We start from the raw sequence: 18,210 nt of genomic DNA on the forward strand, positions 1-18,210 counted from the left end.
TTGTACATAAGAAGCATTTGATCACTTGAGATTCAAATTTCATTCAAAACAGCACATTTCATTAAACCAATGGCCAAGTTGCTACAATCATAAACAACAATCAATTTGCCCAAAAACAAATACACATAAATAGCCATTAAATGGACAACATTAGATTGGACTCATGACAAACATTACCAAGCCACCACGATTTCACTCCAACTCAAGAAAGCAAATGAATCTTCTTTCAATTCCCCCCCCCCAACAAAAAAAAAAGAAAAAAACTTTTCTTGGTTTCAAAAGGCAGGGCCATAGAGAGAGACAATACATAAAATTATATATGTTCGTATGTCTACGGTGTACCATGTCTCAAACCCAAAACATCATGGAATGTAGAGGTGTTTATGATACCCAATTATCCGGTATGCCAGCCCGACCCAAAAAAAAAAAAATCCAAAAAATTCTATACATGTCTGGGCTGAGCAATGTGCGGGCAGGGCTGGGCAGCAGGTAAGTTATGCAGCCCTGCCCATTTAGCCCAGCCCAATATTTTATAATTTTTTGTTAATTTTTTTATTAATTTCTTGCAAACTTTTCTATGATTTCTTGTTAATTTTTTAACAAACTTATATATTATTGTTAATTCTCTCATATTTTGTTTTCCATTTTGCTTTAATTTTTCATGTATGTTCCTACAATTTTTTTATTTAGTTATGACGCATTTTTCCTCTTCCATTCATGCAAGTTGAGAATTGAGAAGAGGCTTTTTGTGAATTGAAGCCTATTCTTTAAAATTGTTGTTTCTCATATGATGCTCCAAGCTTTTGTTATTTTAGATTATAGCTATTATTTTGAATTGAATTATGGATAATTTGATATTGTGTCAAGACTTGTAGTAGTTTTAGATTTCAAGTTAGATATCGAATTATGGATAATTGGATATTGTGACTGTTATTGTAAATTTATGATTTATGATTTTATGGATGCTATTTTGAGTTGATGTATAGGGTTATTATTGTTGATTTGTGATAGTTTTATTTTGAAATGATCAAAAGGGTTGTGATTTTATGAGCAGTGCAATTATTTGATGGGTTAAGCGGTCCAAAGTTACCCAACTAGCCCTGCCCAACCCAAATTAATAGAGTATTTTTGCGGGCAGGGCTGGGCATCAGGCTGCAAAACATTCTTCAGGCTGGGCATCGGGCAGGGTCTTGTCCAACCCAACCCTGCCTATGTGCACCTCTAATGGAATGACCAAGAACATACCAGAAATCCGCAGGAAAGGCTGGTACATGCATGCATGCATATATATATATATATATATATTGGTCCTATTAATTAGCCAGTAGCATCCCCTTCACAAAAATATCTCAGGATTGATGATTGCTTCATCACTGCATGGTTATGAAACATGTTATTAACATCATTATGACCGCTGTGATGGGGTTGTCTTTTTCTCAGCCAGGAATGGTTTGAACATCATCAGCAGGCCCAGTGCTTCCACTAGGTTCAGCACAAAAAACACCAAATGAGTACCTGTGGTTAAATGTCCCAACGTTAGTAAGCTTACAGAATTGCAGCTACTGAGCTACTTCTATGAAACACAAGGGATGGATATTCTAATATATGCAGTCAAGACATATGGGAATGGATCTGGTGCATTTCCATGCGGATTTCTTTTTTTTTTTTTTTACTAATAAAGAGATGTGAGAAATAAGAAAAAACTAGTTTTTAGCCCGCGCATTGCACGGGACATTAAGCGATTAGAAGACTAATTAAAAAAGGAATAGAGACATGAGGGGGGATCAAATGCCTAAATATGAAGTGGCTCTTTGTTGAAAAAGTTAAGACTATTGAGACAAAATAAAGCTTCTCATGATTCTTCATTAACAAATAACTTTCTCTGGCAGATCATTAAAAAAAAAAAAAAATCTACCACCAATTAACTTGTGTGCCTGCCATGTCAGGTCCTAATTGGGAAAGATTTTAATAAAATTGAATGTAATTATGCTTATATTTATTTATTTTTCATTAATTTGTATTTTAATAGGCAAAATAACAATTAAAAAAAATAAATCAAACCAAACAGAAAAAGTGACCCAAGCCTCAGACCTAGGCAGAGGTGCACCGCCAAAAAGTTTTCACTACTGTCAACAGGCCCACAACACACTCAATTAACAACGGATTAACTTAGATATTTTTTTCACCATAGTTTTACAGTAAATATGGATGGGATTTACAAGAAAGGAAGATGTGTACGGTGTTAATTAATAATAAAATAAGAGATGCATGCCATATTCCATGACATGGTGTTGAGTAGTAAAAAATGTATGCATTTTATTTTCTCATTCAAGAACTTTATCTCGAAAATCAAAAAAGCAATGTACCTAAGCATTTTCCCTCACTCTTTCAAGTTTTGAAACAGAATATGAAACAGAGTGCAGCACAAAAAGATTAAATGAGCACCATACCCGGAAGGAAAGAAGCATTTAACCGCTTTTGCGACCAAGTTAATCTGCATCGACCAAGATCGTAATTAGTGAACTACAGATAAGTTTTATGGCACGTTTGGATTAATAAGAATTTAGATTTGAATTTGGATTTAGTTTAAATCCCTCATTTAGATACAACAAAATTCATGAATTTGGATTTTAATTCAAATTCAAATCCATTTCTTGTTGCAATTTTTTTAATTTCAAATTTCCTCTATACCCTAGTTACTTGAAATTTCAGTCACTTCAAACATGTCATTCTCTTCGTGTTTCCACTATTAATGTCTCTATAACTTTCATATTTTTTTCTTATATTTCATTCTAGTCTCTTGTCTATTAAAAAATAAAGATAAACTTTTTTTCTATTTTTCATTTTTGTTTTGAATCTCAACCCATCTATCTTTTTTATTTGAAAATTTTTAAACTACACAAACAAAAGATTTTAAATACATGAATTTAAAATATAAGATTTCAAATATAAAATTTAAATCCAAATCTGTCAATCCAAACACTACCATAAAATATTGCATTTGCATGTTATGGAGAAGGCATGTTAACAGAAATGTGTTTCTCCATTTTCATTATAACCTCTAAAAACTCTCCAAGCAAAAGAAGACCAAGATTGTTCCTTTAAGATATATTCTCCTTAAACAACAGAAAGTTTGAACTGGCACTTTTAGAAATATGATAAAAGAACCTAGCAACTTTCAGACAGATAAGAATCAGATCAATCTAACAGATTATACATAGAACATCAACGGTAAAAAACTTCTGGACTTAAAATCACCCATAGAGTCTCAGGTTAATTAATGAAAACCTCCCACCAATTCACATTTACAATTTTTTTCTTTATTTTTTGGTGAAATAAAAACCTTTTGGTTGACGAAAAAAGTAAATAAGCTGTTCTAGCTCCAAGGCAACATGCAGAGAACTTGGTATATGACTACCAACATAGGATTGCAGATCATAGATCATTAGGGGAAGAAATCAAACCACAGACCGTTTGGTCAATGTGGCTTGATCCAACCGATATTGAGCTAACCTATGTTAGCACTTTTTTTTTTTTTGGGCTAAAAATGAAAATCCATTCAAAAAACAAAACAGGGAAAAAGAAATAAATGCACACTTACACTGCTCCACCTCCAGCAGGGCCAACTGCTTTGAAAAGTGACATAGCTGTCATAGCAATACCATTAGCCGCTCCTCTTTGGTGTTGTTCCTTTTTTTCCCCAATCAACAACCATATTAGCCCAACTCAATCATGATGATCTCATAACTTCTATAAGGAAGGAAAAAGTAACATTAAATAATGAACTGAACATGAAGAATTTACCACTGCTCTGTTTTGCAAAAGGAATAAACTGGTATCAATTATTGTCTGGCAAAGAAAAAAATTAACAATCAGGAAGATCATTATGTAGATATATGTTTCGTGAAGGAGATAGTATGCTGTTTTTGGCATTGTTACATGTTAAGACAACAATCGCCTTCTTCTCTTCTCTCTATTTTTTCCTTTTCTTTTATACTGAAAAAGTACAACTTATGAAGCATGAACACTTCAAAAGAGGAGTTGCATCATCGTCAAACAATCAGAAACTTGTGTTAGACACGACATGCCATTACATGATACTTATACAAGCAACTACAATTTATTGTGTTAATTTTCTGGCAACCTATAAAGATTATTCTATGCCAGCCATTTTACTTCATCTTAACCCCTCGATGTAACAATCTGGTTGGTGAAATCAAGAAACAGATGCACTTACAGGGAAACATAACATAAAGACGGAAGCAATAGTTATCACTAGATGCAGTGTGAAGCCAGATAACATCGCTATGAAAGGGTAACTTTGCAAGAGAGGGATGGATAAAGCCTGCACGTGGTACCCAAAAAATGGTAGAGATTAAAAATACTGACAAGGAAAATGCTGCATCACAGTAACTATTGCATGATAGTGAAAGCTCACCGCTGCAATGCGAGCAAGATTAATGGGTCCAAATGCTTTCTCCATAGGTGAATAAAGGAAGATTTGACAGAGCAAAAGAGCAAATCCTAACCAGTTGACCAATGTTCAATGCTAATCAGCATAATCTCTACGTGATAAATACATCAATACATGGGAAGCAAGAAAACACAATTATATCATTGAAGTGCACATCTTTTCTATCTTAAACTAGTTGAATTTTTCATATATGTTGTACTTGCTGATTTTTCTTGTATGAGTATCAAGGAAGTCTGAACAAATCTACATTCATAAAAGAGGTTCAGTCAAAAACAATTTTATCAAACAATTTGATTTATAGTTTAGCACTACGTGATTGACGCTTTTAAAATTTGCACTGCAAGTTATGTTTTCTTTGAAGAAGTTGATAAGAAACACTAAAGAAACTTCATCAAAATTTTCTCAACAAAATACCAAAGTTCAGGTAATCGTCTAAAAGCATCTTACTCTTTAGTTACCAACGTTTGAAAATTAAATAACTGAAATTTACTCAACAAGATTTTTTTTTTTTTTGGCCAAAAAGTTTACTCAACAAGATTGGATTACATGATATGCATAGTATATAGGATCTCATGCAAGCGGTTATGTTTATGTATAATGTTTGGGGTTGGAAGGTTAGGAAGTAAGTCCAATTTACAACAGCAATGTATATATCTGGAAATTCATTGTCATCAAGGATAAACCTGATATTGAAAGAACATCACCAACATCATCCGTTGTAAAGTTCAAACCCCCCAGCTCTAGAGGACTGACAGCCCATAATGAGAAAACCTGCAGAAAGTAAAACAGTGCTAACTTATAGCCTCAAGAAAAAAATGCAAGAACCTCATTTTGCTCCACAAGGACGGGTTCATTAACAATTCAATGCTACATGAACTTTTTCAAAGATTGTGTCAAGGAGTATCGATTTGATAATCAATCACAGCATTTTTCAAGAATCAAGCTTAAAAGGAAGTTATTTTTCACTGCAAAATAACTACAAAGCGCAAAAGAAAGTTTTAGTGAGTCGCTATAAGACCATTGGTGCTATTTAGTTAACGAATGTTGGGCATTGAAGAGGCAAGAATGGCCAAAAAATAGGGATAGCAAAGATGAGAATGTTAAGATCAATATGTGGTCAAGGAAAAATTGGTGTGGCACCTACTAAGGAGAAAATGGTAAGAAATTGATTAAGTTGATTTGAGAATTTGCAAAGAAAGCTCCTAGAGGCGTTGGATAAGAGAGTTAAGTAAATTGTCTTCAGCCCCATAAAGAGCTGCCTCTAGTAAGACACTTATCACTAGGGGTGCCTATCAAGGAGAAAATGGTAGAAATTTGATTAAAGTGATTTAAACATGTGCAAATAAGGCCACTCTAGAAGAACTAGTTAAGAGAGTTCAACCGATCGTCTTTAGCCATATGTAAAAATATCGAGAGAGATTTAAGAAAGACATATCTAAGGAAGTTATAGAACGGTATTTCATGATGGACGATATATTTGAACAATTTACTATCGACCCAATATTAAGTAAGATGCATACCTCTGTATAAGCTATATCATGCAGCGAGAAAACACAATAAACAATGATGGATGACATCAAGGGCCAATTCAGGAGGATATTTCCACTTTTCTGAACTGTTTTTTCTGTGACTTCATTTTCTAAAGCTTCCGCATCCTTATTGGACTCATTGCTAATATTGTGTTTGTGCAATGTTTCCTGCAGATTTTACAAAGAAAATACTAACATCAGAATGTAGCCGTTGGTGACACAGAAGGCAGACTTTTTGACAAAAATAAACAGCTCAAGATACAGTACATATAATTCTAGAGTTCTACTTTTAGTATATTATATGTTTATACGCAGAGATCCCTTAAATGAATAGTATATTATATTATATCTCTTAAATTAGGCAGAGCACAAATCATCCTAATTATATTCATGGTTGGCATGAATCCCAATTTAAAAGAGTTATGCTCAATAAGGACGGATGAAAAATACATTTTTGCATCTGATTACACTTTACCGTTTGTACTACCCTCTGTATTATTAACTAGACCTCAAGTCTTGTGCATTACATGTAACCTAAGGAGAAAGCTACACTATTCATCGCTTATAAACAGTAAGGTTTGCAACAGATATATTAATATATAGATAGGCATTCCAAGTTGTATGGATATGCATACCGGGAGCCAGATGCAGGAAACTAACACAGCAAGTGCAAAGGCTGAAATTACAAAGCAGGGCAAGAAGAACGGGAACCTGTGAGCCATTTGTTTTGGGACAATATATATATATATATCAGCATATCAACAAGAAAATCAAAATGAACAATGAAAGAAAAATTGAATAAAAAGGAAGCCAAAAAACTAATGTTTTTTTTTTTTTTTTTTGTCAAAAGCAAAAGCTATTGTTATTATTTAAAATCAGGACCAAGTATACTCACTTATCAAATAAGGAGCCTTCTGGAAATACATGTGGATATTTCTCTACTGGCTGCAATACCAAATTTCCAAATTATTAGAAGAACAATTGGTAAGTGCGCTCCTGGGCATGTTTCCACATACATGCAACGAACAGTTTGGGAAGTATGATGAATGAGAAGGCTTACAGACACCTGTAAACTCTCTCTCTCTCTCTCTCTCTAATAATAAGAAGAAGAAGATAGAGACCAACTATTGATAAAGAGCAAGGATAAGTTGATTACAATTACTTTAGATGACAATGAATTTAAATTGTAGATAGCGATAAACACCTAATCCATTAGAAATTCGGCTTTGGGTTTCTCAGCACAAAAAGAATCATCTCATGCCCCTCTGAAAAAGCCACCTGTTCTCAAGATCTAGTTTGCTGCACAGGGCAAGGAAAAAAGTACCTGAGCCAAATAACCTCCCAATGCTGGACCAAGGACTAAAGCTATGCCCCAAGCTGAACTGAACTGAAACCATATCACACAATCAAATTATCATAAATAACAAGTACATATAGGAACTATTAGTAGACCAAAGTAAACTATGCTTACAGTAGCGAGTCCTTGAGCCTGGTGTTCTTCTCGAAAGATTTCAGTGGCAAAAGCCTAGTGGCACTAAATGTTGTTACACAACAGAACAGGCTATTGTAAAGAAAAAATAAAATGATGGACTGACTTCAAGTATGCAAATTCAACTTCTCATTGAGGCCTGGTGCTATCAAATGAAAATTTGAGTGAATTGATATTTTAGACCTCAAAAGTCAAAAGATACACTCAATCCCAATTTGGTCTCCCGAAGTTTGAATGTCCCATTGACGTCCTCCAAAGAGCTTTCCATCTTCAATACCGTCCTCACAATAAGCCCTTTAAAAAAAGAACGAACAAAGTGGATGATATGGGTTAATGTGAAGTTAATAAGGCCATTAGATGCCCAATTATCTTCAACCTTGATACTGCAGCAAAACAGCATGGTGCGCTGTTATGTGCATGTTTTAAATGACGATTAGGCACTTAACGATCACATCAGGTCTTCATAAAGAAAAGTCACCCTTCTCTGTCAGTTATTTATTAACATGCTTATTGTGAAAACATTATTGAAGACAAGTTATCCTTTGAACAAGTAAAATGACACCTTAAAACTTTGGAGGACCAAATAGAGATAGTCTATCTTTTAATGACAAAAAAAACAGTTCACTCAACAAACTGTTCCTATCTGGTACATCCATAAATGGTACCTTGATTGTCCCAAGTGAACCATTTAAGCTTCCAAGAAGAAATCTTGTGATAACAGCCATCCAAAAGCTCGTGCTTAGGCCAAATAGTGTGTTAAAAACAACACTGAACTCAAATCATAATCAATATCAATATGGATAACTTCATTGACATGGTATTGTAGAGAGGAATGACATAACGAAAGGGAAAAAAACAATGGATGAAGTAAGGAGAGAAACTACCAAGACAACCTTATTTTAACTAGTCTCAAAAAACTGACATACAATTAGTTAAAGAACTATTTATAGGAAGATCATTACAAGAACTAAAATAAAATAAATAAAGCAGAGAATACACAATCAAAATATATATAAAAGAAAAAAGTCCCAACATGAACTAAATAATCACCGATTTTCTATGTATTTAACTCTCCTTTTTCGTGCCTGGAGTAAGTCTTCCATAATTTCATTTCTCCAAACAATATTTTTTTTATTCTCTATTATATTTTAGAGCTTAAAAGAAATCATCCAAATCAGGGGTAGTGTACTTACACTACTATAGTTCCTATGACTATAGTATATTTTCGACCATAACGATCAGCCACTATCCCCCAGGCTACAGATGTCAATCCTCTGCCAAGCATGAATGAAGAGCCTACAACATAATTCTTATGGAGATCAGCATTTTAAGATCTTATAAATCCCTCTAATAGACATCAATGGAATGGAAGGACTAAAAGGAACTTTACCTAGATAGCCAGCATAGGAGCCAATGTCTGCCTCCGTTTTTGCAACACCAAAATCTCTTACCTGCGAGTAATTTTCTTTTTTTTTTAATAATTCATCTTACACACTGGAGTATTGAGAATGCTCCTGGATGATCAAAAGTAAGAAGTAATATAGTTTATAAAGACTAACCAAAAGCTTTATTTCTTGAGTTATTTCATAAAGAACGTAGAAGGTAAAGCAATACTTTTTAACAGTTCAAGTGATCAATTAGACCATTTGATAGCCTGCCTGAATTGAGATTTGTTGTAGCGGTCTCTTCTAGAGATAAATGTTCCTCAACATTTACCAAGGCACTACCCAGCTGCACTTCAACTAATACCATTTAGGATTATTCAAAGGGCAACACTTAAGTACTTAGCCCTATATACTTAATGTACTATATCATCCAACTAAATTAAAACAAGTGGATTTTAATGTGTTTATAATCTTAATGACAAGATTTGTTATAAAATAAATAAGATATAAATGATCCACATGTCTTGATTTAATTGTAAACAAGCATCTCAAGTACATAAAGCTAAGTATATAAGTTTTTCCCTTATTCAAATACATACGTTTTTCAACCATCCCACCAGTAAGTCATTCATGAAATTTCAAGAAATTAAATTCCCGTTTTAGTCAACAATAGTAGACTAGTAGGCGTCCCAAAAAAAAAAAAAAATCTTACTGCTTGCACAAAATTGCTCCCCCCCCCCCCCAAGCTACGAAGGAAATGAAGGGGGTGTATACTTATAGTTCATCATTTTTCAAAAAAACAAAAAGAAACGAAACAAGGATTATCTGCTAAAGTTTCTCCAGCTACAGACCAACAAATTGGAAGATGTAAATATAGACTAGACAGATTTTCTCATGCATTTGCATAAAGTTTAAGGAATGAGCCGCCATTATGAATAGTCCAACTTGTAAAAGATTTTTATTACGTATCGATACTTCAATATATTTATTCAAATGCCAAAATTTATTAGGAAAATAAAAAATATTAACCTCAAGAAAATTAATCAAATCAACTGCTTACTAGATTTTGTTCCCATCTTGAAGCAAGTGGCTGCCGCTTTCAAAACTTAATGTGCATATTAAAAATAAAGCATGAAAAATTGAAATTGAAATAATAAATCAAGGATATCCAAAAGGGGAAAAAATCCCATCTATGTATAACAAAAAAATTGGATCAAGAGGCACTCGCTTTCAATACCTGACGTGCACGTTAAAAAGGAGCAGGCACTTAATTTTTTTTTTATTAAATAAGGAGAAAATAAAACATAAAAAAAAAATTGATGTTGAACTTAATAATGTACAATATCCAAACACAAAAAAGAAAAAGAAAAATCTGCCATCCATGGCTATAATATAGCGCATCAAGAAGGTAGCAGTAAAGGCAAATGAAAAACCAAACTCACCATGAAATAAAGGAATGGAAAGATACATGTTATAGGCAGCGCTGTACAAAGCACAAGAAAAGAAAAACAAATGAGGTGCTCAACAAGAAAGGGAAAAAATGAAAAACAACATCAAACTAACTGATGACTAAAAAGTTTATGCACACAAATCGTGGGTGGAAAAAATCACATCGGGAGAACTACCTTTAAGTGAACTTGATAATGTTGAACCTTTGACCAAATAGTTGTATAAAAACATATACAGTTTGATAATAAATACTCGATTGAAAAAGAAAAAGTAAGCTTTTGTTTGTCTTGAAACTATTTCGTGACTTAAATCAGTCATCAAGGATTTCTCCTCTCTCCAAAAAAAGAAAGGAAGAAAAAACACGAACAATAATTAGATTTAGATTAATTTTGGGCTTTCAAACTGAGTGGAAGAATTAGAAAAACACCATAATATTCAAACAAAAGCCAAGAAGGTCTTCTTGAATTTAAAGGAACAATATGTTGCTATCACAAAATCGGGGGAAAAGATAATATAAATCAAAGGATTAGCTTATGAATTAAATTTTTTTCTGCTGAACTGAACCGAAGAACCAAGGGACTTCTCATTTCTTAAATTTCATAGGCAGCCAATGACCTCCGATTCAAATCAACCAAAGTTGAGAAGCCCATTATAATTTTGGAAAAATGACATGCAAGGACCTTGCTAGAGACATAAAGACAGTCAAATATCTCAAATTAAAAATAAAGTATTTTACGTCTAAAAAAACAACAAAATGCCCAAAAATTCGAATACAAAAATCGAAAGTTTAATTGTAAATAACGAAAGTAAAGAAGTCAGTTTATCTAAAGCTCCATTTTTGGATTCCCAAATTTCAGTCGAGCAGAGAGACATTTTGGTTCATATCATTTTTCTTTATGAATCAATAAAGAACCTTAGTCCTTAATTGTCATTTCTTAAATTAGGAGTTGAGTGGCGCGCTTCGTCCTTGTCATTTTCCCCATAATTTCACTACAAAGAAAACCTCTTCTCTTGTTGCCAATCACTACATGTGGTAGCAGTAGCACATATAGTCATATAGCGATCAAAATAGGTCAACGTAGTTCAAATTTCAAAAACATATGAATGAAGCACTTCAAGATCACATTGATTCTTCTGACCGGACAAAAATAAGTTTGAGAATGTTAGATTGTTAACTTAAATACTTACTGGCGCACATAGTTAGCATCCATATATAGAAAAGATACTTCACTGGTGATCCTCGGTTCATTTCTTTGGCTCGATCCACCTTACACCCTGGGCAGTTCTCGTAGTACCGAATCTTCAGCAATGGCTCTCTACTGCTGCTATCTTCATTATAATCGTCCGTCATATTCGATTTCCGCGAAATTCTGCTTCCTAAACATTTAGATTTTTTTTGCCCGATTCAGAAAACGCTAAAACCCTCCAGAAATTAAAATCAGAAGAAGACATCTGAGAAATAATGAGGGCGTTTTGCTTGTTTCCAAGACCACGGAAGCGAAGAACCAGAACGTGAGACGAAAACTAAAAGAAGAAACTTACAGAGTTCTGGAGAAATTGCTGGAGGAGATGGTGAAGAAGCTTGCTGTGTGTATTGGAGAAAACAATAGCATATGAAAGAAAGTCCATGGCGATGTATGATTGATTGGAGAGAAATAATAACAAATGGAAAGTTGATACTGTTTGAAAGAAAAATAATTGGAGACACTCCTCGAAGAATTAGTTCTTATCTAACTGTCGCAGAATCATTCAAAGACTCACGAGGACTTTCGCGCCACAACAAATTGACCCGCGCTATGCTCCGATTCTATTTTTTTTAATATTTTAATATATTGAGTGGAAAATAAGGGGAGGAATGAGTGCAGGATTTCAAAGATCAATTCAATCTCAGTCTCCAAAAACTTCAAAATTTTAGTAGTAAAAATTTCATATTTGTATTAAGATACTAAAATTTAAAATTAATTAATTAATTTTAAACATGTGAAATGCTATGTCCAATATAAAATTTACAAAAGTCAAATTATTTATAAATCACCTATAAAGAGAAATTATTGCATAATCATAGTGCACATCATTATTTATATATTATCTAATAAAAATATGTCAGGTAAAATTCAATTTAATCTTTTATAATTATATCTTATTTATGTTATTTTTTATTATTTTAATTTATTATATTTTTTACTCTCCCTTCATTCATAATGATGTAAAAAGAGAAAATACTGGGAATTTAAAAAGGCACTCTATTTTCAAAAAAAAAAAATCACTAAAACTAAGAAAAAATCACAATCATTGACCCGTGAAAAACTTTTTAGTAAAAAATAAAAAAATCAAAATATTCTAATTTTAGATTGTAGGATCAGAGGGCTAAATTGTAAATAAATTCAAATGTAAAATGATAAAAATACCCTTTTTTTAAAAGTTAACCCCACAATCATGGTCGCTAATTTAAATAGTAAAGGTAGCCGGGTGGCCTAGGGAGCTTGCATCCATGATCCTTTGGCTACCTAAAAATATATAGCCATCAAGTTACAAAGTCTGTTTAATCATACTACAAGTCGTTTTCTTTGATGGTCACCTTTTCCATTTAAGTTAATTGGTTACCGAAGCCAATGATTGTGGGGTTAAAAAAAAGGTACTTTTTGGGCTCGTTTGATTGTTGTTTTTAGTTTTTGTTTTCAAAAATTGTTTTATAAAACGATTTTAAAATTTGTTTTTGAGAACAAATAAAAAAAACTTATTTGATAATAGTAATTCAAAAATAGTTTTGTAAACTTATGAGATAGGTGATTTTTTTTTTTATCGAGACAAAATTACAATGTTTGTCATTAACGAGAACAATTATCATTTCTTGTTTTCCATTTTTCACTGAAAAACTAAAAAAAATGAATAAAAACAGTTAAAAATTGTTTTGGTTTTCTTGTATTTAAAAAAAATTTAAAACTGTTTTCAAAATAAAAATTTAAATATCATAACCAAACAAGTTTTTTTGTTTTAAAAATATTAAAATAAAAAACAATTTTTAAAAATAATAAACAAACAGGCTCGTCATTTTACACCCAAATTTATTTACTTTTTAGTACTCTAGACTTGCCATGTAAAATCAAAATGTTTTGGTCATTTTTTGTGAAAAAGTTGCTCTAAAGCTCCTTGATTTTTATTTTCCCAAAAAAAATATTAATTGAATTGATGTAATTTTATTAAAGAGAATATGAATGAGGTAATGCTCTTGATTTATGCAAAAAAATTTTCCAAAAAAATATTTATCAGTATAATTATTTATTATTTTTTGAATTTATATTAACATAAATTGATTTTTTTTAAAATTAGATGGACTCAATATAAAGATTGAAATAATATTGTAAAATTTACTTCAGGATTTAATTTTTATAAATAGGACAAAATACTGGAACAGCTTTTCATAGTCTATAACTCTATACCGCTCAAAATGAACTAGAAGGCGCAGGTGATAAAAGTGAATTTTTTTATTTAAAAAAAGACATAGTAGACCTTGTTTGTTTGATAATGAGGCTAATTAATTAAGATATATAATGAAATTTGAACATTATTAAAGTGATCAAATAGATAGAGTCAAAGATCTATGATAAAGTTGATATTGACTATTTATCCGACAAAATTAGCTGCTCTTCACGCTCTGCATAGTTGTCACATCACATATCATTCCATCAGTCGTGTAATTTAACAGCATTAATTTATTTTAAAATATTAAAAATGACTTAGATAAATTAACAAAACGTTAAATATTAAAATGAAATGATAGAGCGGGCTTGAGCTTGACCTTAAGTTTGAGCTTGACTTAGGTTTAAACTTGTTCACTCAAATTAATTTATCTCAAAAGATCAAATTAATAACTCCTTCAAATATATATAGGAATAAAAATTACATTATCATCTTAAAATATACTATTTGAAGTGATAAAGTGGGTTTGAATTAGGTAAAAAAAATGATTGAGTAGAGCTTAGTTGCTTTGTGTAATGAAATTGGAGTTAAAAGGGTAAAAATGTCTTAAGATTATTTTTTTTAGGGGCACTTAGTATTTTAAATTTTTTTTAGAATAATTTTATCATGAAACTTTAAAAAATCAAGTAATTTTGCTCTGTCATCAATGTTGACCATTAATTAATCGTGTGTTTAACTTTAACTATCACTTGGCTACCGTGTGACATTTTTAAAAAATTAAAAAAATATATATATACACATGGCTCTCTTATTCCTTAGTTATCTCCAGCTTTTCTTCTTACTCAATCATCTTCTCTTCCTCAATCGCTAGAGATTACACACGGACTTGATGAAATTGACGAGTGAGCATACCCAACTTCTCACACCCACTATTAATTAAAGTCGAAAATTCGGGCGGGTCGAGCCTATTCAGGCCAAGCCCAAATAGGCCCAGCCTGAATAAGCCCAAACCCAAACAGGCCCAACTCCTTGAAAAGCTCGAATAGCCAAGCTCAACCCAAATTCTTTCGGGCTTCGAGCGGCCCGAATACCCGAATTTAATTTTTAAAATTATTTTTAATTATTTTTTTTACTTTGAAATTAATTATTTTATTTTATAAAAAATATAAAATATATTTTTTTAAAACTTAAACGATGTCTAGGACTCAAATATATGGTATTTTAGTATAAAATGATCTAAAACTTAAAGAATTAATTAATATTTATTATATTTTATATATTTTTAAAAAATATAATTATTTTATTCGGATATTCGAGCCAAGCCCGAACCTGAACGAGCTTGGCCCGAATAGGCCTGAATATAAAAAATATCATTTTTTTAAGCCCGGTCCTAAAATTTTTCGGGCCAATTCGGGCTAGCTCGTCGGGCTTGGCCCGAATTACCGGATTTACTATTAATCTTGTCTACATCCAATAATGCGAAGTTAGAAGAAGAGCTAGAATTTGAGACCATGGTTAGAATCACATGTGAATCTTTTTAAAAGTAATGATCAACAAATGATAATATTAATTGTAGTGCAAAATTTCACTCTTTTCAAAAGTTTAAGGTAACAAGTGTTTTTTTTGTAAAAAAATGTCAATGTATTTTTGTCCGTTAACCCATAAAACTAAAGGAAAAATAATATAATTAAGTAAAAGGTAATTAAATTTGAATATTAATTATTGAAGTAATAAAGTAGATGAGGTCAAAGGAAAAAAAAAAAGTGATGCAATAGATATTGACAATTTGACATCAACAAGAAACTCATGAGAAATGTTACACTCATGGACTTACCGACAAACAGATTGAGTATTGAGTAAGTACCTAAAAATATTAATAAAATACAACAACTTTATTGCCTCTTTGATGAGACCATAGAATGTAAAAAAAAAAAAAAACACTATGATATGTCCCTATAGTTTCATGTCTTTTTGGTTTTAATCTTGAAGTTTGTTTTCGTTGTTCCTGATTCCTATAGTTCCATGTCATTTTGACTTTAGTCCCTAAAGTTTGTTTTAATCCCTAATTACACCTAAAAAATACTGAGGTGTAATTAATATCATTAATTATTATGTAGAGATGTTACTCTTATGCTTAGTTGGCAATGAATTATAAGTCATTAGGTTTTTATTTTCCCTAGCCCATAAGATAAACTGCAGACATGAGCGAAAGGACTACTTCAAAGACATACGTTTAACTGCTTCAAATGGAAGACATAATGAGAAGATATGATCGATGAACTTAGGAGGAGATGCAAAGAGGAGAGCTAGGGTAGAGGAGACGCTGTGATGACTGCGTGTAAGGTTTCTTAATTCCAGTTATGTACCAGCTAAGTATAAGAATAATACCTCTGCATAATATATTATAGTGTTAATTACACCTCAGCATTTTTGACAACGTTAATAACAGGAGGGACTAAGTTTTGGGCAACAGAAATTATAAGGACCAGGAACAACAAAAACAAATTTTAAAGACTAAAACCAAAACGAGATAAAACTATAGGGACCAAGAACAATGAAAACACAAAAACTAAAAAGATATGAAACTATAGGGACCTATCATAGTGTTTTCCTAAAAAAATATCATTTAGATCACTTGACCAAATTTAATTAAAAAGAAAGGCTGAGAAACTCTAAAATTTCACATGGTCTAAGATCACTATAATAAAATTAAAATGCTAAGGAAAATCAACTAGTTATCCCTACTGAAAGATAGTTCATTAATATAAGTTATTTGTTTCCTTATATACTGTTGTTTATTAACTAACATTAAGCTGTTCATTACCCTATTGTATGTTGTTTGTTCATTACTTTCAATTGATTTCATTTCGAGTATTTGTAACATCCCAATTTAAATTTTAATAGTTAATTTAGGTTAATAGAAATTTTAAAAAAATATTTAAAGGTAAGCAAATTAGTAGGAGATGATTATTAAATCTAACTTAGAATATAATCTAAATTAAAATTAAACAAAAATTAAATTAAAATTAATTAAAAATAATAAAAAAATATTATTAAATTATTATTATTATAATAAAAAAGAAAAGGTATTAAAAAAAAGGAGGAAGAAGAAGAAGAAGAACGAGATTGCTTTCGACGGCCGCATAATGATTACATATAAAATAATAAAAAAAAAGAAAGAAAAGAGAGGAAAGAAGAAATAATAAAAAAAGTGAGACCCACTAAATTTTTATAAAAACTCACCTGTTTCCTTCATTTCTTCATTCTTTCCTTCGTGCGTGAGCTGAGGCAGAGTGAGCGTGAGTCGCCGGTGTGGGAGATCTGAGTTTTTAATGTAAGAGTTTTTAATAGGATATTTAGGGTGTGATTTCAAGTTTTTCAAGACTAAGTAAGTATTCTAAAATTTTTTTCTCGTCATCCTCCCTCTTTGGTTTCTGAGTTTGTAGTGGTAAAAAATTTAAGATTTGGAAGAGGGATGAATTTATGTTGAATAAATATAGTTTTTGATGTTGCTAGTAGTATAATAAATATTCTAGAGTATAAATTTGTTGATGATCTTTGAATTTGTGGCTTATGGATCAAATTTTAAACTAGATTTTTATTAAATCTAAAATATATATTGATTTATTGAGGTTTAGATGATTATTTGGGATGAGAATGAAATTTTATGACTATAGGATTATGATTCTAAGCTAGAGACTCAATTTTTAATTTTTAAGCATTTTATGTGCGAATTTTAAAATAAAAAAAGAATTTTTGATAATAGAATTAGTTTGGAAGTTGATTTTTCGATTAATAATGTTTATTGATAATTAAAGAGGAGTTAAAAAATTTTTACTTACTAGTAATTAACTCTAGATTTGTATTAAGATTGAGATTAGGATTATGTTCCATTTTAATTCTATTATTTTCCCTTATTTTCTTCGTTTCAAAAATTGAAACTAATATTTATAAATAATATGTTATTTCTAGATTGTATTATTGGTAAAGATTGTGGTGGGAGAGAAATTTTAAGGAATAATTTATTGAAAAAGCCACAAGGTAACCATGCTTTTAATTTGTAATTAGTGTTACTTCATGTTAATTGGGTGATTATTGAGAAAATTATGAATTTTGTAATATTGTATAATTGTGCAATATATATGAATTTGTTTTTGATTGATTTTGTGGGAGGTGTTGGGAGACTTGCTATTGTTGTTGTATTTATGTGCCACGTGGTACGCCTCTATTGGAGCTCACCAGGTGGCTTGTAGGGCTCGGGCTAATCTACCTTTGGCCGGGTAATTTAGCTCTGAGTGAGGGCTACGGCTCGAGGTTAATGGAGGGATATAATGATGGTTTGTTTGTGTGTATTGTAATATTTCTTATATTTTGTTGGAATTATATTATTTTGGGTTCCCACTTAATAAGCACACACTTAACTGTTTGTACACACTATCATACATTAGGATTGGTTACTGGGAC

General features: G+C 31.5%; 1 protein-coding gene across 4 annotated transcripts; it reads right to left on the minus strand.

Annotated features, from left to right (window-relative positions):
• Positions 1-1,036: 1,036 nt before the first annotated feature.
• On the minus strand, positions 1,037-12,004 carry LOC129300936 (protein ZINC INDUCED FACILITATOR-LIKE 1-like). 4 transcript variants are annotated; one of them, XM_054939537.1, is made up of 18 exons: positions 11,869-12,004; positions 11,515-11,703; positions 10,320-10,360; positions 8,883-8,943; positions 8,686-8,788; positions 8,158-8,260; positions 7,475-7,528; positions 7,328-7,390; positions 6,899-6,948; positions 6,639-6,714; positions 5,995-6,171; positions 5,158-5,245; positions 4,439-4,524; positions 4,238-4,345; positions 3,805-3,849; positions 3,602-3,690; positions 2,451-2,494; positions 1,037-1,515 (listed from the first exon to the last, which is right to left on the minus strand). In XM_054939537.1, the coding sequence occupies exons 2-18, from the start codon at positions 11,675-11,677 to the stop codon at positions 1,406-1,408; spliced, it is 1,461 nt and encodes a 486-aa protein (XP_054795512.1). In that variant the 5' UTR covers positions 11,678-11,703; positions 11,869-12,004; the 3' UTR covers positions 1,037-1,405. The 4 variants fall into 4 exon arrangements, 2 of the variants coding, with proteins under 2 accessions (XP_054795512.1, XP_054795513.1); XM_054939538.1 differs by lacking the exons at positions 10,320-10,360; positions 11,869-12,004 and having other exon boundaries at positions 1,243-1,515; positions 11,515-11,548; XR_008590872.1 differs by lacking the exons at positions 1,037-1,515; positions 3,805-3,849 and having other exon boundaries at positions 2,448-2,494; positions 3,602-3,747.
• Between the last annotated feature and the right edge of the window lie 6,206 nt (positions 12,005-18,210).

The sequence above is a fragment of the Prosopis cineraria genome, unplaced genomic scaffold (genome assembly GCF_029017545.1).
Source record: "Prosopis cineraria cultivar Desert tree isolate PC_DT_omini unplaced genomic scaffold, ASM2901754v1 PC1816, whole genome shotgun sequence".
In the NCBI taxonomy this organism is placed as follows: Eukaryota; Viridiplantae; Streptophyta; class Magnoliopsida; order Fabales; family Fabaceae; genus Prosopis; species Prosopis cineraria.